General features: G+C 35.4%; 1 protein-coding gene across 2 annotated transcripts in view; it reads right to left on the bottom strand.

The window, feature by feature from the left end:
* LOC117337104 (CD109 antigen-like) overlaps positions 1 to 21,697 on the bottom strand; it is a 28,438-nt gene extending 6,741 nt beyond the window's left edge. Inside the window, exons 1-33 of one of the 2 annotated variants that reach the window (XM_033897892.1) lie at positions 21,635 to 21,697; positions 18,299 to 18,416; positions 17,499 to 17,682; positions 17,063 to 17,231; positions 16,686 to 16,756; positions 15,900 to 15,954; positions 15,237 to 15,310; positions 14,807 to 14,846; positions 14,379 to 14,463; positions 14,013 to 14,160; positions 13,082 to 13,336; positions 12,502 to 12,693; positions 11,802 to 11,972; positions 11,408 to 11,599; positions 10,568 to 10,717; positions 10,094 to 10,231; positions 9,766 to 9,814; positions 9,373 to 9,489; positions 8,669 to 8,783; positions 7,285 to 7,402; positions 7,011 to 7,130; positions 6,313 to 6,429; positions 6,008 to 6,139; positions 5,650 to 5,821; positions 4,978 to 5,166; positions 4,548 to 4,626; positions 3,837 to 4,011; positions 2,951 to 3,052; positions 2,439 to 2,619; positions 1,897 to 2,147; positions 1,410 to 1,571; positions 888 to 950; positions 550 to 608 (exon numbers count right to left, since the gene is read on the bottom strand). In XM_033897892.1, coding sequence (XP_033753783.1) covers positions 561 to 608; positions 888 to 950; positions 1,410 to 1,571; positions 1,897 to 2,147; positions 2,439 to 2,619; positions 2,951 to 3,052; positions 3,837 to 4,011; positions 4,548 to 4,626; positions 4,978 to 5,166; positions 5,650 to 5,821; positions 6,008 to 6,139; positions 6,313 to 6,429; positions 7,011 to 7,130; positions 7,285 to 7,402; positions 8,669 to 8,783; positions 9,373 to 9,489; positions 9,766 to 9,814; positions 10,094 to 10,231; positions 10,568 to 10,717; positions 11,408 to 11,599; positions 11,802 to 11,972; positions 12,502 to 12,693; positions 13,082 to 13,336; positions 14,013 to 14,160; positions 14,379 to 14,463; positions 14,807 to 14,846; positions 15,237 to 15,310; positions 15,900 to 15,954; positions 16,686 to 16,756; positions 17,063 to 17,231; positions 17,499 to 17,682; positions 18,299 to 18,405 — 4,221 coding nt within the window. In that variant the 5' untranslated portion in view covers positions 18,406 to 18,416; positions 21,635 to 21,697 and the 3' untranslated portion in view covers positions 550 to 560. Of the gene's footprint in view, positions 1 to 549; positions 609 to 887; positions 951 to 1,409; positions 1,572 to 1,896; positions 2,148 to 2,438; positions 2,620 to 2,950; positions 3,053 to 3,836; positions 4,012 to 4,547; positions 4,627 to 4,977; positions 5,167 to 5,649; positions 5,822 to 6,007; positions 6,140 to 6,312; positions 6,430 to 7,010; positions 7,131 to 7,284; positions 7,403 to 8,668; positions 8,784 to 9,372; positions 9,490 to 9,765; positions 9,815 to 10,093; positions 10,232 to 10,567; positions 10,718 to 11,407; positions 11,600 to 11,801; positions 11,973 to 12,501; positions 12,694 to 13,081; positions 13,337 to 14,012; positions 14,161 to 14,378; positions 14,464 to 14,806; positions 14,847 to 15,236; positions 15,311 to 15,899; positions 15,955 to 16,685; positions 16,757 to 17,062; positions 17,232 to 17,498; positions 17,683 to 18,298; positions 18,417 to 21,634 lie in introns of those variants that run through there. The other variant, XM_033897891.1, reaches the window with a different exon arrangement.
* Positions 21,698 to 22,548: the final 851 nt, after the last annotated feature.

Genomic DNA, 22,548 nt, shown 5'->3' with positions numbered 1-22,548 from the left:
GTGGTTGTCAGCTGTAATAGACATCAGATATCCACAAATATATCATACTCCACATTAACAGTGGTTGTCAGCTGTAATAGACATCAGATATCCACAAATATATCATACTCCACATTCACAGTGGTTGTCAGCTATAATAGACATCAGATATCCACAAATATATCATACTCCACATTCACAGTGGTTGTCAGCTGTAATAGACATCAGATATCCACAAATATATCATACTCCACATTCACAGTGGTTGTCAGCTATAATAGACATCAGATATCCACAAATATATCATACTCCACATTCACAGTGGTTGTCAGCTGTAATAGACATCAGATATCCACAAATATATCATACTCCACATTCACAGTGGTTGTCAGCTGTAATAGACATCAGATATCCACAAATATATCATACTCCACATTCACAGTGGTTGTCAGCTGTAAAAGACATCAGATATCCACAAATATATCATACTCCACATTCACAGTGGTTGTCAGCTGTAATAGACATCAGATATCCACAAATATATCATACTCCACATTCACAGTGGTCAGCTGTAATAGACATCAGATATCCACAAATATATCATACTCCACATTCACAGTGGTTGTCAGCTGTAATAGACATCAGATATCCACAAATATATCACAAGTTTAGTCCTTTTGTGTAAAGTTTACACTAGCTAAGTATGGGACATTTCCTTACAAGATTTTAACTTCTAAAACAGTGAGGACATTAATCTGGTCAATGCCATTTACAATAATCATGTGCTGTGGAGGGACAGGGACAAGTATGGAAGCATAATTCCAGTACAAAGTTGATATCATAAATCTAAATTAAAAAGGAACTAGATCAAGTTCTCAGGTGAGAGCATGTTACCTGTAACTACCTACCTGTATGAGAGCTCTGCCCGTTCCCTTGGCTGTCACTCTAACTTGGCCGTACACCTTAGGGAGCTGTAAAACAAAATACAGTTGTGTAACCAGTCATCTAGTGAGGATTTAATCAAAATGATAATAAGTAATTAAATATTGTGAAGGGGACTTATATACATATGGCCGAAACGACCATCGCAGTCTTAATTAGGTTGTTGATATCTCAACAGTGTTAGTAGAGTCATACTACCAGGTACATCTTTACCAAATTTCATCAAAATTAGACATCTTAATTTTTACCATTCAGAAGCCTTGGTCTGGATAACTCACAGATTGAAAAACAAAAATATTCGACCACACTGCCAATCATACACAAACAGTCCTGTGAAGTTTCGTTAAATTCCACCCTACCATTTTCAAGAAACATGTCTGAAACCTCATGATGCATTGGAGGAAGAAAGTGGAAGAAATAAGAATAACTGATAACGATATCAAAAGAAGTTGAGCAAAAACTTGAAAAGGACATAAAAAGAAACCTACGAAAGCTTCCTGTAGGTTGGTGTAGTTGTGTTTGTTCATCATCATCAGCCTCTTCCACTCGGGGGAGGCGGATGATTCCAGCTCCATGAACATATCAAACACGTTCCTGTTAGGGTCAACCTGTGTAAAAGCATACAGGGACTCCATGGCAGCCAGAGTGTCCTGAAATATATAAGAGGATTACAGAATACAAATATATTGTCACATCTACCATTTTATTTGAACCTGATAACTTGTTTCCTATGTTTTTACATCTACTAAGGTTTTCCATATGATATAAATACAAGGGATAATTCTAACAATGTGAGAAATTATATTGATCTTCAGGGTAAATATATATATCAAATTATATTGATCTTCAGGGTAAATATATATATAAAAATTATATTGATCTTCAAGGTAATTACTCTCAGTTTTATTGAATAACAATACAATACTCTTAAATAATTACTCATGTGAAAAAAAAAAGACAAAAAGACATAAGTACCTGAGAAGAAGAAAAAGCTCCAATATAGTTACGCATGGTCTGCAGCCATCGCATCATGGAGTCTCGTTGTACTTTGTACTCCCCAGATGAAGATCCAAAATGATTGATATGTGCCATGAGAGCATATGCTGTACTCTGAACTGCATGTGCATCATTCATCAGCTCCAATCTGGGCAACAGGTACCGCACAGTGTTCACGAAATCAGATGGATTTTGGCGAACAGTGTCATCCGCAAAGTAGAATTCTTCGGCTGAACAGAAACAAATGATGTATTTTGAATAATACAATCGTAATGGCTTCTAGAATTACAATAACTGACTATGTGAATTACCTAAACTGTATCATTATTAGTACTGACACAACACTATTTTATAAGAACTTTAGCCGAGGTGTCTACAGATACTGGACCGTGTATAGCAATAGCTCCCCCTAGACTTGAATCATGCAGCTTAAAATTTATGTTGGGGTATGTACATATTAAATTTCTCTATTCTCTGAAAACATATTTCAAGTTATAAAAGTCCAATAAGAAATAACCAACTTTTCTTTCGCTTTGCCCACAGCTTATCAAATATGGTGCGACTTCTCTGCTGGCTGAGGGAAAGCGCATACGCTGTGATGGCCATGTGGAAGATCTCATTGCTGGCCTCAATCTCAGAGGTTCTAGTAGATAAGTACTCTGATGCTCTCTGTCTGGCTTTATCGATACAGCTTTGTGCTTCCTAATGTAAAGAGATAATATACTCAACAGTTCAATCCACCTTTTATATCCAGATCTTTACATTTCATTGTATGGTACTTTCTTTTTAAAACTTTTTTCCTAGATAATACACACGCTGTCATCAGATCAATTCTTTTTGATTTTCCAAAGATTCTTGAATGAATTTTTACCTGTCGATATATTGATTACACTTAATATTCCATTTTGTCATAACCCCTAATGAGATATACAAATGTACATCTGTTGATTGTTGGCACTTAATGTCACCATTCAATTTCAACCTAGTTACTAAACCTAGTTACTGAACCTAGTTACTAAACCTAGTTACCTACCTCTGAGACATCCGTTATTTTATACAGTGCTATAAGAACATATGCCGTTAGAGGAACAGGGTGGCCTGTGAGTTTGGCTGCCATCATTTCACTTCTTGAAGCCTAAACAAGGAATTAAACGATACATTAAATCATGGAACACAAAAGTATGGATGATTTCTATATCATATATAGAATCAGTACTCATTGCTCACAGAGACACTAAATCTGAAATGATTTGGGGATTTTTTTTTTACAAAAATACAATTCTACATATCATGGACAGGGTCATGTTATTGATAAATTTATGAACCAGTACTTTTAATTAAAGCAATTAATATACAAAGGAAAACAAAGTTCAATCAAATTGTCCCAGTGACTAATGTTATTCCTTTCCAACATTTATCATTAACTTTGTCCCAGTGACTAATGTTATTCCTTTCCAACATTTATCATTAACTTTGTCCCAGTGACTAATGTTATTCCTTTCCAACATTTATCATTAACTTTGTCCCAGTGACTAATGTTATTCCTTTCCAACATTTATCATTAACTTTGTCCCAGTGACTGATGTTATTCCTTTCCAACATTTATCATTAACTTTGTCCCAGTGACTAATGTTATTCCTTTACAACATTTATCATTAACTTGATTCTTAACTATCGTTAACAGTAACATGATAATCGTAGACTTACACAATCCCTATCGAACATTTGATCATCGCTAACATGACTTGCGTAGTTCCTATCGTACACAGTAACTAGATAATCGTAGACTTACACAAGCCCCATCGTAAATTTGATTATCGCTAACATGACTTACGTAGTGCCTATCGTACACAGTAACTAGATAATCGTAGATTTACACAATCCCTATCGTACATTTGATCATCGCTAACATGACTTACGTAGTTCCTATCGTACACAGGAACTTGATTATCGTAGAACTCTCCAGTGACATTATTCTGTTTTTCACAAATCCAGACCACAATTTTGTTGATGAGCTCAAGTTTGATAAACAAATCTTTCTCCCATTCACCAAATCTCGCCTCGTGGAGGGTTTGGGCCACAAATGCTGTCAGCCTACAAGGCAAAAACCAAGGTAGTAGATAAAATTTATATTTGTCAGTCTACAGGGCAACACGAATTAATAATAAATCTCACGTGTCCTACATTGTTGGCATAGGAAGTTTTAAAAACTCTGAAATTCCCTACAATTTCGATATTTCCCCCCCCCAAAAACAACCTAAGAAACATCCACTTGCCAGACTATGTATGTACTCGATTTGTAGCTCTTCTGCTTCTGGAAGATCTTCTACCTCTTCCGTCTCGAAGCTGGAAGATTTATCTTCCAAGATGGTGGCGACCATGTTTAAGTGTGCGAGTGATGAGTTTCACTAGAGAAGGATATATGACACATACATGCACATGTTTGTGTCATAGTGTTTGAGAAATCTTAATAACTTGTTTATTTTGGGTTATTTTCTTCCGGTTTACTCCATTTACATATAACGGAATGCGATCTTAGAAGGCTTTCAATTCTCTTCTGAGAAGAGTGCAAATCAAGTGGGGCTCTGTCCAAATACTCAATATTCTTCCCTTAGACTAGAGAAACATACCAGATACTTGATCTGTTGTCATCTCGGAACATTTTGAAGGATCCATCTTCTTTCATGTAGCTCAACTGCCTCTGCAAACCTATTAAAAGTATAGATAGAAGATAAATTCAAAACCACGAAAATACTGAATGTATCACATACACATAAATCTTTAACTAAACTTAATATTATATATATTATATAATACATTACAATAAAATTTATCTAATAATTCTCAACCTTTTAAATAATCAAGTTAAAGAAAAACTTCATCTGATTAAATTAGACTGTCAATCTGCTATAAGGAAAAAATAAGAAAAAACCTTATTCCACCAATGAAGGTAATTTGCCTTCAACCACTATTATAGTTTTCCTGTGGGAAAAAAATTCTATTTTTATTCTTAAGACATGGTCAAACTCAACATCGCGCTAAAACCCAAGAGGCACTTACCAATGTTCATGTAGTGCAGAGTCCGTTTTAGAATGTCATTGGGTAATTGTTGGTTTGCTTTCTTGAATTTAAGTGTGATAAGATTAAATGCAAAATTAAACATATTCATTTCTCCTGCTCCGTACGGTCGATACATGATATCTTCTGCAGTCGGATAATCAACAAAGAAGCCAGGGGTCACAACATCACCTAATAATATACAAAACAGATTTTTAATGCAATGATTCCTATTTTCCCCTTCATCACAATATCAATTATAAACTTTATTTTCCCCACATCACAATATCAATTATAAACTTTATTTGTACTGTAAAGAAATATTATTAATATAAATCATATATTAAGCAATCAAACAGAGACATTCATTAAAGTTGACAAATGGGTGGGTGGGTGGGTGGGTGGGGTCCCTTGGCAAAATTTTGTCTCCTTGAATGGAAGATATATAAGTCTGATTTCATCAGAATTTTTTTAGGTGTACCAAATTCAATATTTTCCCCTGAAAACGGTGTATCTTTGAAGGATATGGAATATAAAAAGGGAGCATAGAGTCAACACTACTAGATGTTTTATTCCTATCTCTGTGTTTCTATCTAACAGCCTTTAGTTAATACATTACACAAGTTAACACTAAAGTGTCCAGGTTCTACCTTGTACAACTTGGACGTCACTTACCAAACAGACTGAGGTGACCTACACCTGAGCCAGGGACGTAGTTATGGTAACGCTGTTCTGGTGTGATAAACTGGTCAGACACGTTGACCTTGAGGTCAGGGATGATAATGGAGCCGTAGGTGATCATGTCTATAAGGCAGGGGGTATGGTAGTAGTTGAGCACACCGTCACCCTGTACAAACACATGTTTATTATCTTAATGAAAAGTTATCATGGGTCAAAGATTATAATGTATCATGTGACTAATAAACGTGAGAAAAAAATAACAAAAAATTTCTATCTTTCAGGTGAATTTAGAATTATATTAATGATGATATTAATATGTTGATTCTTTTGAGTTATTGACATTGATACTGACCGTGACGTAGACTTGTTTGGTCACGGTATCACGCTCCAGGAAACACCATGCACTGACAGTGTACGTAAAATTACCCTGGACCATGTTCGGGACAATGGGCATCAGAATGTCTTTGGACTCTCCGGGTTCCAGCTACAAGTAGATGGAATATGGTTGTTAAAGTACATATTAGGGAAAGATCAAGACAGTGAGATACGAGAGTACAATTTTATAGTTAAATGACACCAAAAGGTTATTTTTCTGGACATTTTATTAGAGAATATAAAATGAAAGACAAATTTTTAGCAACATAAAAAAAGTCTTACAAAGACGATGGTTTGATGGTCGCCATTGTGTCGTGTGGGACTGTAGGATGTCACAAAACCTTCCTCTCCTACCAGGACAGAATCATAGTCCGGAGATCCTTCCATAGTTACTAGCACCTAAACATTCAAATATAACCAGAATGAGGCTCCTTCACTGAATTTAACAGAATACCAAATTTATCTTTAGAAACACATGACAGGAGGTATGTCCTATTGGTCGAAATGGAACTTCATATACAGAATAAATGTCTAGAAGACAAGTTTGAAATGTTGGGATGTTAATGTTCTGAAAAATTCACAATAGTACTGTTATAAAGTGCACCATATAGGAATAAAATAATGACATTGTATATAAGTTATTATCATGATGCGAGAGAAAAATAAAATTATACATATCTCTAATAAAAAAAACAAAACTAAGCAACAGAACTTAATATTCAACATTCAAATAGTATTTGATCACACATTTCAGATCTGACAGAACATTAATTTGGGAGATGTATGACAAAATGAACATAATTATATAACATTTTAGTGGCAAAAGATTTTGTTTAAGTTGCAAATCCAATTTCTCTAGTAACATCTGTAAGTTTTATTGTACTTCTGATCAATCATAAAAAAAATCTATCTATTCATAATCATTTTAGTGTTAAAACTTGACTCTGTATTAGCGTGATTATCATAGTAAATATATATACCTCAATGAAGTCGGAGTTGTACCAGTAGTTGAAAACAGTAACTCGAACACCAATCTGTTCTCCTCGGATGATGTGTGTTGCTGACTCCACAATGATGTACATGTAGCGTGTGGCATCATACTGTTAAAGCCAAGCCATAAATTATTTAGTCAACTACCAATGAGTTCTTGTCATAAATTAAACATACATAAATTTTATTCCATTGACCATCAATATTTTACTTTTGTATAGCTCTCACTTATAAAATTTGAAAGTTGTTGGGAGGATATCTTACCCGCAGAGGTTTAGGCATCAATCCAAGTCCAAGATTTCGACTCATAGAAATTCCATTGATGACCCATTCTAGCGGGTACTTAGGAACGTTGACACGGAAATCAACCTCTCCATCAGGCCTGTATAGACAAAGAGTATGCAACATATATCACAGACAACAAAAGAAGCTGTTTTCACATGCAACAGTAATCATAGAAAATTCAAATTCAAATTCAAGTTCAAATTTTCTTCCAATTTTTTTTCTCTCATTACACTTATGTTTAAGTTAAACAAATAAAATTATTTGAATTGATCACTGTATAATTCATAGACAGTGTAACTAATTCAGGATTATTTCTTTAACAGTCAATAACCAGGTAATAATTATAACAATGATAGAATTTCTAACTAATTTTCTAACTAATTAGTAATAGACATAAATCAGGTGTTGTAATGGTACAGATTGTTAACTAGGAGGCGGTGCTGTTTAACAGAGGGTGTTGTAATGGTACAGGTTGTTAACTAGGAGGCGGTGCTGTTTAACAGAGGGTGTTGTAATGGTACAGGTTGTTAACTAGGAGGCGGTGCTGTTTAACAGAGGGTGTTGTAATGGTACAGGTTGTTAACTAGGAGGCGGTGCTGTTTTACAGAGGGTGTTGTAATGGTACAGGTTGTTAACTAGGAGGCGGTGCTGTTTAAAAGAGGGTGTTGTAATGGTACAGGTTGTTAACTAGGAGGCGGTGCTGTTTAACAGAGGGTGTTGTAATGGTACAGGTTGTTAACTAGGAGGCGGTGCTGTTTAACAGAGGGTGTTGTAATGGTACAGGTTGTTAACTAGGAGGCGGTGCTGTTTAACAGAGGGTGTTGTAATGGTACAGGTTGTTAACTAGGAGGCGGTGCTGTTTAACAGAGGGTGTTGTAATGGTACAGGTTGTTAACTAGGAGGCGGTGCTGTTTATAGAGGGTGTTGTAATGGTACAGGTTGTTAACTAGGAGGCGGTGCTGTTTAACAGAGGGTGTTGTAATGGAACAGGTAGTTAACTAGGAGGCAGTGCTGTTTAACAGAGGGTGTTGTAATGGTACAGGTTGTTAACTAGGAGGCGGTGCTGTTTAACAGAGGGTGTTGTAATGGTACAGGTTGTTAACTAGGAGGCGGTGCTGTTTTACAGAGGGTGTTGTAATGGTACAGGTTGTTAACTAGGAGGCGGTGCTGTTTAACAGAGGGTGATGTAATGGTACAGGTTGTTAACTAGGAGGCGGTGCTGTTTAACAGAGGGTGTTGTAATGGTACAGGTTGTTAACTAAGAGGCGGTGCTGTTTAACAGAGGGTGTTGTAATGGTACAGGTTGTTAACTAGGAGGCGGTGCTGTTTTACAGAGGGTTCGAGATATAAAATTGTGTTATACTTTGTGAAATACTCCTTCCAGGCCCATCCGCTGTCCTCGTAGAACCTCAGAACTCGGCTCACGCGATTAATTATATTCGTTGTCTTGTTGTTAAAACGTGGATCTTCCTTTGGACCTGAAACAGAAATTGTCCATTACATCAAGAGACGGACACTAAATCAGAATAACTCACTAAAACAAGACCTTACCTAATGATTATATTAAGACACTTTTTGTTCAAATTTTGGAGCTTGTAATATTCCACTGTTTTAAAGAAAAGTGGAAAAAGATGCCTCTGCCAAGCTGAGAAGACACTACCTAAACAACAAGTACACAATGATAATTAAACAGTTAAAATCAGACATTTTATGATAACTTTTCACATGAGGCCAATATATAATTGATAGTCTAATATAAAATACGTTTCAGTGTACAGTGCATTAATGTTTTCAAGGAAAATAGTGAAAAAAAATTTTTTTCAGTATACAGAGAAAAGACTATTTTACTTAGTAATTCCTTTTAACTTTGCCACATCTGGCAAGTGTGTCTCAATGTTTAATGTAGAATTAATTAGTTATAATGTTACAGATATCATTAAACCTGGTAACACAAAGGCAGCCTTATTACTGACTGTTTAAGATGTTTTCAGGACAGTGTAATTTATGATTCCTAGCTATAACAATAGGAATTAGTGCTCGCGGTTCTGACTAAAATATACAACTTACAGTTTTCCTCATCTGACCAATCTGTTGGACAGTCGAAGTTGTTGTCACACGTCTTGTTTTTATGGTAGCATGTCCCATCAAAACATGGAATGGTGTCCGGCTCCAACTCACACTGGTCTGAAAGAGATACCATTAGAGATGGTGAGTACACCAGCATTAATCAGGTTCATTTCATCAGCAGTAAAAGTAGGAATTAAGTTGTAAACCATAATTATATGCCTCTTAACAAAGAAATTAAGCTCTTCCACAAAACGTTCATTAATTTAATGTGTTCAGGGCTCAACATCTGGACAGAATCGGACATAATCTCACCATTCCATTGGTTGCCAAGGTTACACAATGACAATAGCCTTTTAATGAATTCTCAAATGTGCCAACTATCACATCACTTACTTGGTACTCTGTTGATGGTGACATCAGAAAGAGCTAGCAGACCGGAATCCTACAAGATAACAAAACATAGTCATACACTACAATAAACAAATCACTTGCTGACATAAGTAGGTAATTATCAAAATTACATAAAATCTTTTTTATCATATGCTATTATGAAATATTGATTACGTAGTAAGTACTAGTTGGTATACATCATTTAATTCTGAACTAAAATTCACACATTTTGAATTTTTCCAAATTTTTTGTGGCATCAGAGTTCACAAGGTTTTGCTGAAGGGAGTACTTATCAGGGAATGGAGTGTTCCAATACTTTCAGTATACATACCCGGAAGGTGGTGAAACTGTCAATACCATAACCCTGGGCCAGGAAGAATTTGTACTGGTACTCCGTCTCACTGAGTCGCCACAGATGCTGGTAGCTGCCTCGTGCTGGGGCGTCATAGCTGTTCAACTCATCTACCAGCTACAACACAAAGAACGATATTAGAAAAATGCAAACATGATTTCTGAAGCATTTAAATATATAACCTGATTTTGTGGAAGCTTGACCATGTATACACATGCAAGCTTATTAAGTCAATTTGAATTATGTGTATAATAGTCTATTATTTGAAATATGCATAAAAATTTAAGACAAGCTTATGCATACTCTTCTAATATAAATTACAGTGGAAAGTACAATTCACCTGGTTTTGTTGAAAAATGGCAACACAAAAGAACATTTGATAATGAAGGGAGCTAACTCTCAGGTAAGAATACTGTTAACATAATACTTTAACCCAATGTTTTCTGTACTTACATTGTATTCTGTGAGTCCATCATTAATACCTCGAGTGTACAAATCACTAGGCATAGCAGCAAACGCTACATAAGAGCCAGGATCAGCAGTCGCCATGATCTCGACAGTGTCTCGAGTAAAGTCCTTTCCACGATTTATCTTTGCTCCAACCTGCAACACAAAATCAACATTATCATACTGTCTCCGTATACCCGGATCATCACTACACACTCCGTATACCCGGATCATCACTACACACTCCGTATACCCGGATCATCACTACACACTCCGTATACCCGGATCATCACTACACACTCCGTATACCCGGATCCTCACTACACACTCTGTATACCCGGATCATCACTACACACTCCGTATACCCGGATCATCACTACACACTCCGTATACCCGGATCATCACTACACACTCCGTATACCCGGATCATCACTACACACTCCGTATACCCGGATCATCACTACACACTACATTTAGTACCAAAGACAACATATGTCTATCTTTTAATGGTTCAATACATTATAGATTACATTTTATTAAAAAAAAATGTTCATGGTTTTTAAAAAAATATCAAGCACCTAATTAAAACATCTACCCCACCCCAGGACTCCAGGTTTGGTTAAGGGGTACCACCTATAGAATTTATTCAATAAATTACATAGAAGTATTAGGACAGCAATCCAACCATGTATAGAAGTGATTTATTGTGGAGTCCTGAAGTCAGGAAGATATTTTAATGGAATAACCCTTAATAGATTAATCACGAAGAGTTTGGGAACCATTTTCACACTTACCACTGTCCTCCTGAACTTTGTTCCAAAATATGAAAGAAAAAAAAAACGTTACCTGGTTGGATTTCATTCCATCTATAGAGAAGGTAAGTGTGTCAATGACTATCTCCTCTGGCTGACCAGACACGTAGTAGACCACAATGCGAGCAGTAGGCACCATCTCCTTGGACAGGGCGATGGAGAAGGTCTTCCGACGTGACTTCATCTCTAACTCTTCACCCACAATGATGTTACTGCCAGCCACAATCTAGACAAATCGGGAGGAGTAGACTGTTAAACAATGTACAGCCACAAACTATATACTGGTGAAATTTAATATTCTCAGGGCTAACACTACAATTGTTGTCTATGAACTTATAGAATGTTTAAACATAGGCTAAATGATCACAAAATAACGTAACTAAGGAAACTAGGAACATTAAATCTGGTAGTATCTGGAAGTAAATTACCTGATAATAAATCCGAGGAATGTAGTTACTCGTTTTCACATGGAAAATCATGTATTCATTGATCTTTGGAGAACCTGTTGATGTTGACACAGTGATGAAACTGTTGCTAGGCGAGTAGAATCTTGTTGCCATCAGTTTTATTTCAGTATTGGGGTCACCATCATATGTGGCCTGGAACAGAAACAAAACACACTCTCAGTGATAGACCGTCAACACTGATTTGTTCTCTTGTTGAACTAGGACTTCTTGTCCAATGCTTAGGATGGATATGTTCCGTTAAATGTACATTACCATGACTTTGATTTGGGAAGTTTTCACCATTGGGATAAGCAATGATAGAAGAAACACAAGTGTCACAGCTTACATGAATTACACTCATTTGACCCTACAAATTGACTAAAGAATAAACTCAGGGCAAGAATGTTCTGTTGTCAAATTATTGGAATTGTCTGATAGAAAAGTGCATTTTTTCTGTTATCCTTAACTTTTCCTCAAAACATTTTAAGATACTACCTATTCAGTTAAATTGGACCAGTACCTTCAACTATGTAAAGATATACTTTTTAACTATAAAACAGCAAGCAATAGAAATGCCTCACTCTCCATCATTAAGTTACAAGTTTCCATGGTAATGCACCATTCCCATAAAAGATCAGTTTTCCTTCATTATGAAAAAATATGTTGCTGTCTGTAGACTTACAGTTAACTTGAGGCCAACAAGCTGTTTATCGACTGGAATAGAGAATTTGACGATTCCACTGACAGGTGTCTTCATGAATTGAGAGCCTATAAAGATAGGTGAATTTCCAGTACCACTGTAGCGAGGCTCCAAGGTGAGGCGGACGTATTTGGAAGATGACACAGGAGTACCATCATACCTCATCACGGCTATCTAATTAAACAAATTAAAGTACATTTAATAATTATCTCCATTTCATACTTCATCATCAACAACTATTTCATACTTGGTGATTAACTTCAGTATTTCAGATAAACGGTTGATAAGTTTACAGGAAAAGCATATCAGGGTTAAGTACAGAAAAGTATTGTAATTTCTATTTTGAAAATTGGAATAATGTCAATCAAGGTCATTTTTGAACTTGATCGACTATTGAGCTTGATCACAACTAGCTTAATCAATTTTTTGTTAGAAATTAATACTATGAACTCCTTGAACAACCAATCAACTGCAGTGTCTTGTTTATAACAACATCCAGGATATGCTGGGCTAATCTCAGTACAATCAATGGTTCTGTAATTTGACCAATTGACCTTCTTACCTGTACATTCATCACTGTTTCCGGTTTAAACGTTCGGACTTGGTCTCCAATCCATTGGAGACGAGTTCGCGAGCTGAAGATGGTAGTACTGGCAGAACCCTCCTTAGTCATACTATAGAACCAATCATACACTGAAGCATTGAACTGGAGCTCAAAATCAGTCAAGGCTGACCAGCCTATATATTGAGGCCAGTACCGATGAACTTTCTCCAATATTTCAGACATCTTAAAGTTAAATGCAATGGGACCTTTCACCTAAAAAAACCAAATATAATTGTCAGTCCTGATTGTAGAACATTTACAGCAATTTGTATCATCCTGATTGTAGAACATTTACAGCAATTTGTATCATCCTGATTGTAGAACATTTACAGCAATTTGTATCATCCTGATTGTAGAACATTTACAGCAATTTGTATCACCCTGATTGTAGAACATTTACAGCAATTTGCCTGACACTGATAATTTGTGTGACCCTGATTGTAGAACATTTACAGTAATTTGTATCACCCTGATTGTAGAACATTTACAGCAATTTGTATCATCCTGATTGTAGAACATTTACAGCCATTTGTATCACCCTGATTGTAGAACATTTACAGCAATTTGTATCATCCCGATTGTAGAACATTTACAGCAATTTGACTGACACTGATAATTTGTGTGACCCTGATTGTAGAACATTTACAGTAATTTGAGTGGTCTAAATTGCAGAGCATGTATAAATGTACAGCAGTTTTTGTGGTCATGATTGTAGAGCATTTACAGTAATATACTTTGTGTGGACTAAATAGCAAAATATTTGCACTACTTAGTATATCATCTTAATCCTGAAAGCAGAACATTTACAATATTTTATGTGATCCAGAATTGCAAGAAAAAGTCTGGAGCTATCCAGAGGGCAGCATTGAAGAATGTGTGTAACACTTACATAGTCATACACCTGTGTAATGGTGATAGGGTTATATAGAGCAGGGTTGGTATTGGTCACATCAGTGTTCTCATAGCGGGGGTCTGGCGGAGGACGCACAGTCAGTAACACAGAGGCGTTTCCTTCCACAGGCTTACCCGTTGTCATACTGTCAACATCGAAAAGTAAGTAAAACTTCAAGTCATCCTTAGAACACATAGTGATTGATTACTTAACAAGTAAGATGCTTGATTACAAAATTTCCCCTTGGGTTAGTTCTTATTTTTCACTGTTAGATTTTATGAATGTCAAATCAATTTAGTATTTTCTATTGTATCAATGTAAGTTTATTTTTAGATGAAAATCTGAAAAAAAAACATTAATTACTTAGCGTTGATGACACCGCCAACAGTGTCCACATTATCCATGATGTATGGGCGCACGGTCACATTGACATCAAACCTTGGATCCCCTAGATGGTGAAACAAAAACATTTACATATCAACATGCTGCATGCCAGATGCTTCTTACTTGTCATATCCAGAAATTTATAGCTATATAATATAGACATCGTTCACATTAAATGGCTCGAATGAGCTCACTCTCAAATCACAGAGTATATAGTTACAACCTCTCCAAACTTCACTTATAAACACATCAATACAATGTTAATTGGAACAAAAACACAACGGGAGCACGCATTAGATTATAATTCCATTTGAAGTTAATAATGGTGAAAATAATATCTAAGTATAGGTCAGCAATGAGACAAAACAGCGCTTAATAATAGTGATTACGATGTTTTGTATACTTACAATATTCTTCTACTAGGAAATGCTTGTAATACACATAGCCCTGTAATGAAATTAAATCATGAACTTCTGGATTAAATAATAATCAACAAGAGCCTATAATAAGTAACATTAGAATGTTAAACCTTGTTATAATACAGCTTTCATAAAATGACTCCTTATGTTGTCACCAACTAAATTAAATACTATTCATTAGTAAGCATAGGTGTTATATCCTATCATAGGAAATGTTTCATTACAGGGTTATCTCCCCTTTACAATCAAACCACAATCAATAAATGGATCTTGAAAATCAGAAAAAAAAAAAATAATAATAATAATAAAAAATATCCAAATGGTATACATCCAGTTTTATTATAAATCCTCAGATATAACAGTAATCCCCTTTTTGTTTTTATCAGGATCCAGTGTCACATTTGGTCATCATACTTACAAAGGCATCCACTTGTATAGACCAGTTTCCATAGTTAGGTTGGTCAGACAACTGGAAATTCTGACTTAAAATACCTGTTGGATAAAACCCAATTATGGAATTTAGAACAAGTAGTAACAATTATAACTGTGGACGATTTTTTATGAGATTTTAGATTGAGATCATTTTAAGTTATAAGTAACTATTTTGCCCTTCAAACAATTTTTTAATATTAAGTCACAACAGTAGAAGTGTTTGTTCTGCATATTAAAGAATTTACATGCTTTTAAACTTTTTCAAAAATTACCATTGATAGGAAAGTCTCAGCTAAGTTTTTAAATCTAAAATGTTTGTGAGGATAGTGTGACTTTACCCATGCAGGACACTAGCTAATTTCTTTGATTCTAGATTTTTACCTCCAGTTCTGAACTCAACTTTCATAAAAAAAAAATTTCAAGCAGAATTTCAACATTTATATAGAACACCATTATTTATATCTTAAATATACACATATTTTAACATGTTTAACATAGTAGTATTTTCTAGTTACAGAAAAAAACAAACTAAAAAGAAAAAAGAAAAAAAAACTCCCCAAAAAAACCAACAATGATAATGAAAGGAGAGAATGTTATAAAACCTCCTCACAACATATGTTTCAACATTTCAACATAAGAAGTGACTGACCTCCAGCATTGGTCTGTACTGCTAGCCATCTACGCACAGGGAATCCTGTGGGATCCTATAAATAAAAAATAATGAACACTCACTCATTAAAATTTATCTTTTATAACAATGATCCGGCTTCATTAAGGTCTTAAAAATTACATTCAACATAAAATATCTTTAAAATCTGAAAGGCATAGTTTTAGCATTCATGTGTCATGCGAGTGATTTTTTTATTTTTATTTTTTTAATTTTAATCCTGATTGACATATTTAGACGAGCAAAGACTAATCCTCACATTGTGACATGACATAGCTAGGTGAGGATGTGTTATTTCAATCAGTGATTTTCCCTTTTAGGGATAGGGGCCGAGGCCAGGGCCCTAGAAATCTGAAAATTTAGTGTGGCTTAAGAAAAAAGTGGAAACATTTCCTTATAAACTAAACAAGCTAGCAACACTTAATAGCACAAAAAAAGGTTGGTTATCAAATTACAGAAATTTGTCATAACTTAATCGAAGTGAACAGAACAATTTAGTCTCTTTTTGATGCTTATCAAAATACAAAATTTTAACGTATTTTTTTTTCACATTTTCAATTTTGGATAAAAAAAACTGGGAAACAAGAGACAAAAAGATATATCATTTTGCATTGTGATTGGGGCTTAATTTTCTGTCCCAAAATCAGGTTATAAAAACCCTAGCTCTCAATCTTTATTGATATCCTTAGGATTTAGCTCTCAATCTTTATTGATATCCTTAGGATTTTTAATCCGATCTTAGCAGTTTACTTAACAAACAATACTCACATTTACATATATTGTCATACTTCCATATTTCGGCATCAAGTTAGGGAGGATAGGCACCACTCGGAAGTAAACTACAGAAAACACAACAATTTATAGAATTCATACATTGTATACAGTATTGATATATTATTTTAGCTGTCAATTTATTAAGTCAAAAATATGGTGTATCCATCACACTACAATACAATATACAGTATATTGTTTCAAATATTTTTGTTTCACTAACATTAATTTGATACAGATTGTGTAAGCATATTTTCAAATCTAGATTTTACCAATCGACATCAATCACAGGAAAAAGGGAGGAATGAATTGGCCAATGATAAATTATGTTATCTTAAGTTGGACATTTCCCCCACCCAGACATGATACAGTACCTTTCTGGCCCTGTCTGAAGATGGGCTTGCTGAGCTGTATAAACAGGGATGCCTGTTTGGGGTGAAACTCTATTGAGGTTTCATTCTCAAAAACATTTCCACTGCTTCCCCCATCGATTGTTCCCTCCACTCGCAGCTTGTAATCTCCAGTCTGTGAGTTCTGTGGCATCTACAGTCAAAATTATAAACTTTCAGTCATTCTGATTTCCAGATGTCACAGAAATTTTCATTTCATCTGTTAGTCCCTGATGCTGGCCTTGTATATTGACCTTATATAAAAGTATCTTCAACAAATTGTCAAATAATGAACACTTAGTAATATGTACACGTACAACCTTACTGAATATGATAAAATTCTATTACTGGTATAAACATCATTGTTTCAAGAATTGTGTACACAGGGTCATAAATCATTTTTATTTAAATGATAACTTACATGCAGCTGCATGGTACGACTCCCAATCTGGTCGAACGTCAGCGCAGCGCCAGCATACTCCACGTTTTTACGAGTGATTGATACACGCACATTTATTCTAGAATATTCCAGTTTTAGAATCGTCACAAAAATCTGTACAACCTGATTAGGTCGAACTCTTTTAGGGGCAATAACCAAGTAAGTCCTACAACAGAAAATTTAACAAAATTATTTACAATCCAGCAGATTACAGCATACACATATTACATTGATATACTTTTAGTGTAACTACATATAATATCTTATTTGACCTGTAATAAGTCTAGGTAGCCAATTTTAACATATAGAAACTCTGCCTCACTTTTTAAGTAGGCATTTTGATTATAACAAAATTTAGATAGCATTTCACTGATCTGCAACAGAAGTAGTCAGACTTAATTGTCTGTCAGCAGGCATGATGGACTTAGTACTAAATAGATAGTGATATAGAACACAGAGTATTGCAGGGAAACTAGAATGTCCTCAACAGATGATGTTACCCGTTACCATGACTTTGATATAGGGGCAATAAATATAACTTCACAATGATAAGGTAATAAATCACTTATCCAAAGAGCTACATCCAATATATTGAGTGTTAGAAGAAGTTACCACTATCTTTTAAAGATTCACTTTGAACATATCATAGATTTTATTTTGAGATTTTCTTACATATTGGCATGAAACAAAAATGTCCAAAAATACCACCATAGATAGCCAGTTATTCCTCAAGAAATTCACACTTTACTATGAATTATTATATATAGAATTATAATACTTACGGTGCTCTTTCTTGCTTGTACCCGACCTGGTTGTCTATGACAGTCTGTCGACTCTGGGCATACCCTACTCCTAGTAGAGCAGCCCCCAGTAATAGGAACCTTATCATACTATCAACATCTGAAACACAAATCAAAATAAACATTTAAAACCAGCAAAATTTCAAATAATCTGACGTTAACAACACTTATATACATTTGTAGCTTAACCTGAAGGAAATATTCATTCTATTTAGAATGGAAATCTGATTCGAAATAAAACTGATGTATAGAGGATATCTAACAGTGTTTTCAGTAATACCAAATATATTTCACGAGTGGGGCTAATATTTTGATATTTTTCACTCGTGCTGTGCACTCGTGAAAAATATCAAAATATTAGCCACACGAGTGAAATATATTTGGTATTACTGAAGACACTGTTAGATATTCTGTTTATTACATTTTTTATTAACGAAAAACCTACCCTGTATGCTAACTAGGCCTACAGCGATAATTTGTAAACAAAAACAGTAGTTCCCCCTGTCCAGGTGCTGACATATATGTCGGGCTTTCTGATTGGTCAATTATTTTGGTATTTTCTAATCATGAATTTGATTGGTCAAATCAGCAAAAGTGATATTTTTCACTAGTGAAAAATATCACGTTTACAGAATGAATAATTTTTGATATTTCACTGGTAAAAATGTAATAAAATGTGACACTATATAAATTTCCAATGTCAAGCAAAACCTTTGTAATGTGACATTGACTTACAATGTCAAGCAAAACCTGTGTAATGCTTCAATGAACTCTAATGCGACAATGAACTCTGATGTCAGTCAAAACCTATGTAATGAGACACTGATATGAGATGTCAAGTAAAACTTGTATAAGTGACATGGACATTCAATATCAACATTTGTCAAGTAAAACCTGTGTAATGTGACACGCACATGTGGTGTCAAGCTAAACCTGTGTAATGTGACACAGACATGTGGTGTCAAGCTAAACCTGTGTAATGTGACACAGACATGTGGTGTCAAGCTAAACCTGTGTAATGTGACAGACATGTGGTGTCAAGCTAAACCTGTGTAATGTGACACGCACATGCAATGTAAACATTTGTCAAGCAAAACCTGTGTAATGTGACACGCACATGTGGTGTCAAGCTAAACCTGTGTAATGTGACACAGACATGTGGTGTCAAGCTAAACTTGTGTAATGTGACACAGACATGTGGTGTCAAGCTAAACCTGTGTAATGTGACACAGATATGTGGTGTCAAGCTAAACCTGTGTAATGTGACACGCACATGCAATGTAAACATTTGTCAAGCAAAACCTGTGTAATGTGACCCAGACATGTGGTGTCAAGCTAAACCTGTGTAATGTGACCCAGACATGTGGTGTCAAGCTAAACCTGTGTAATGTGACACAGATATGTGGTGTCAAGCTAAACCTGTGTAATGTGACACAGATATGTGGTGTCAAGCTAAACCTGCGTAATGTGACAGATATGTGGTGTCAAGCTAAACCTGTGTAATGTGACCCAGACATGTGGTATCAAGCTAAACCTGTGTAATGTGACACAGACATGTGGTGTCAAGCTAAACCTGTGTAATGTGACCCAGACATGTGATCTCAAGCTAAACCTGTGTAATGTGACACAGATATGTGGTGTCAAGCTAAACCTGTGTAATGTGACTTCCCAATTCAGCAATTAGCAACACTGGGGCCAGGGCACGTTGCAATTGTGTCAAAATAAAATGCCTTTAAATCTCGACAAGTTGTGTTGAATAATTATATCGGATCTTGTCCCCATAGCTCACTACAATTATTTTTTTTATTTAACGTCCTATTAACAGCCAGGGTCATCACTACAATATCAGGGCCCGGCAAAAGCACTCGTCCGCTCGTCCTGACGAGTAGATTTTCCCGACGGACGAGTGGTTTTAATTGTCAACTAGTCAGTCGGACGAGTAGAAATTTTCTATGTTATTTCAGTATTCGTTAATAAAATTGCTTAAAATTTGATGCATTGTTAGTTATGTATTCTTTTTTGTGTCATTATTACGAAAAATAGCAAAATTTCTGCATGATAGCAGGTAAGTAGGCCTATCTTCGTCTGTAGGTCGGAAGTCATGTACGATGACCTTATCGGGTTCCGGGTGACATGTAAGTATAATGGGTGTTGTCCGAGGATGTCTGCATAAAAATGGCTTAACGAAAATTGGATTGTTATTTTTATTGTCAGTCAACCTAAAAAACAAGATGACAGTTGTGTTGAGACGACTGATTCAAATGAAAACAGTAACCATTATGATCTCTAACAAATAATTGATTAAGTCACTGCTATATTTTATATTGGTTCATCGAAAACTTTCTCACAATTTGTCGCGTAATGTGACCTATTTTCCCGATGTTTACATTCGCTACATTCCTGTATTAGTTGAATCATCGTTCTTTCTATTGATGGATTAAAAATTTACTAACGTAATGAACATTATAAGATCAAGCGTGAACGTATTGAATACAATTGGTAAACAGCCATGTGAAAAATGAGAATGTTGTATAGCAGATAATTCTGAAATTTTTTGGACAAGTGAATTCTTTGTTCGGACGAGTACTTTAATTCAGGCCACTAGTCCGATGGACGAGTGCTTTGAAAGTTTTTCCTGGGCCCTGCAATATGTATTTAAAATCAATTGCATGACGATATAAGGACTGGTTTACTAAAGTAATTGTGTATATCTAAGTTTTTATACTTTTATTACTTGTAAAGCACAATCAATCAGGATTGTATACAAAACATATGAAAATTGTTGAAGTTGAAACAAAATTTGGCTTAATGTGAAACAGTGGATGCTGCCAATATCAACTTAAATCTAATCACACAGCTGGTCACAAACAGGTGATGTATTAAAACATGATATTAATCCCTTGGGTACGCATCAAAATAAAGTGTAGGGTGTTTTTTTCAGACTACCGGAAGTAAGTTGAGGATGAGTAATGCACAACAATACTGGTTCAATGTACGTAGATTACGATAATCACCTGTGAAAATCGCACCTGTAATTACGAGCAGCTTAGTCGTGCGAGTCCCCCTTTTAGCAGAAAACATACAGAATGCGGTAATGCCACATATTACAATATAATTCATTTCGATCGTACACCATCGAGACCAAGATATGGCGGCCATTTTCATCTATTTGAAAACAAGGTAGGGACAGGTGTGAATTACAGGTGTAAACAGTATTGAACGTCGATCTGGTTAAACGTAATTAAAACAGTTGATTGTTCACAGCATGGCGCCGAATTATAACGCTAAATGTATTCAAAAGTATAAACGAATTCTTACCTATGCGTCTTCGAGCAGTCGATGCCCGCTTGAAATACCTCAGCAGTGACTCTTCTGTTGAGGTGAAGGTTGTTACACCTGAGCCTCGTTCTGAAACTTACCTATTCGAAATATGCAGGTAACACAGACAGATAATGTAAAAACCCGAAAACACACGAATGATAGCAGTATGTCTCCATATTTGCACAATAATTAAAAGTGTTGTTACCGATCAGCATTTTCGTCTGTTATATAAATTACATTTACATATGGAGCTTATTTACAAGGTTCAATAAGTTTATATACTTTTTGCCCCATGTAGGCCGAAATTAGAAATTGAAATTGAAATTGAATTATAAGGCTTCTAACAAATTATGTTAATTTTAAACACAAGAGTCTGCTTTTCATCTTTAATACAAAAGACTATCAATGCGGACTTCAAAATTTTCAGTAATCTGTCCATGACCAGCTAGCTCCAATGTCCCAACACCGACACATAATGAAAGTATTGAACTGACCTACCGTGAATTCTATCTCGTTCTGCTAATTTGTACTCAGTTAACCACCATGTCGTTATTGATAACGAGATAACTTAAGTCGGAATAACGAAACAGTCTCTACGGTAAGGCAGAGACTTGTATTCTTGGTATATATACGTCTCTGGGTAAGCGGTTCGCATAGTAACGCGGGAAATCATTCTGAACACACGAGTGTCCGGATTAGAGAGGCAGGCCCGTTATTAATCCGTGACAGTATTTGGAGGAACATAATCTGGTCCTTATAGGACAGGTATGGCGTAGTTCTCGCTCACCATTGCTAACAATCTATGTTTTAATTCTAAAAACACATGAAATATATGTCAAAAGTTTCTGCTTATAATAAACGGCTGCCCCTTGTATCAAGGGTTATGCCAAGATTTTACAGCCATTTATTGT

Source organism: Pecten maximus, chromosome 11 (genome assembly GCF_902652985.1).
Source record: "Pecten maximus chromosome 11, xPecMax1.1, whole genome shotgun sequence".
NCBI classification, from domain to species: Eukaryota; Metazoa; Mollusca; class Bivalvia; order Pectinida; family Pectinidae; genus Pecten; species Pecten maximus.
The sequence above is the reverse complement of the archived record's forward strand: the minus strand, read 5'-3'. Positions and strand labels throughout refer to the sequence as shown.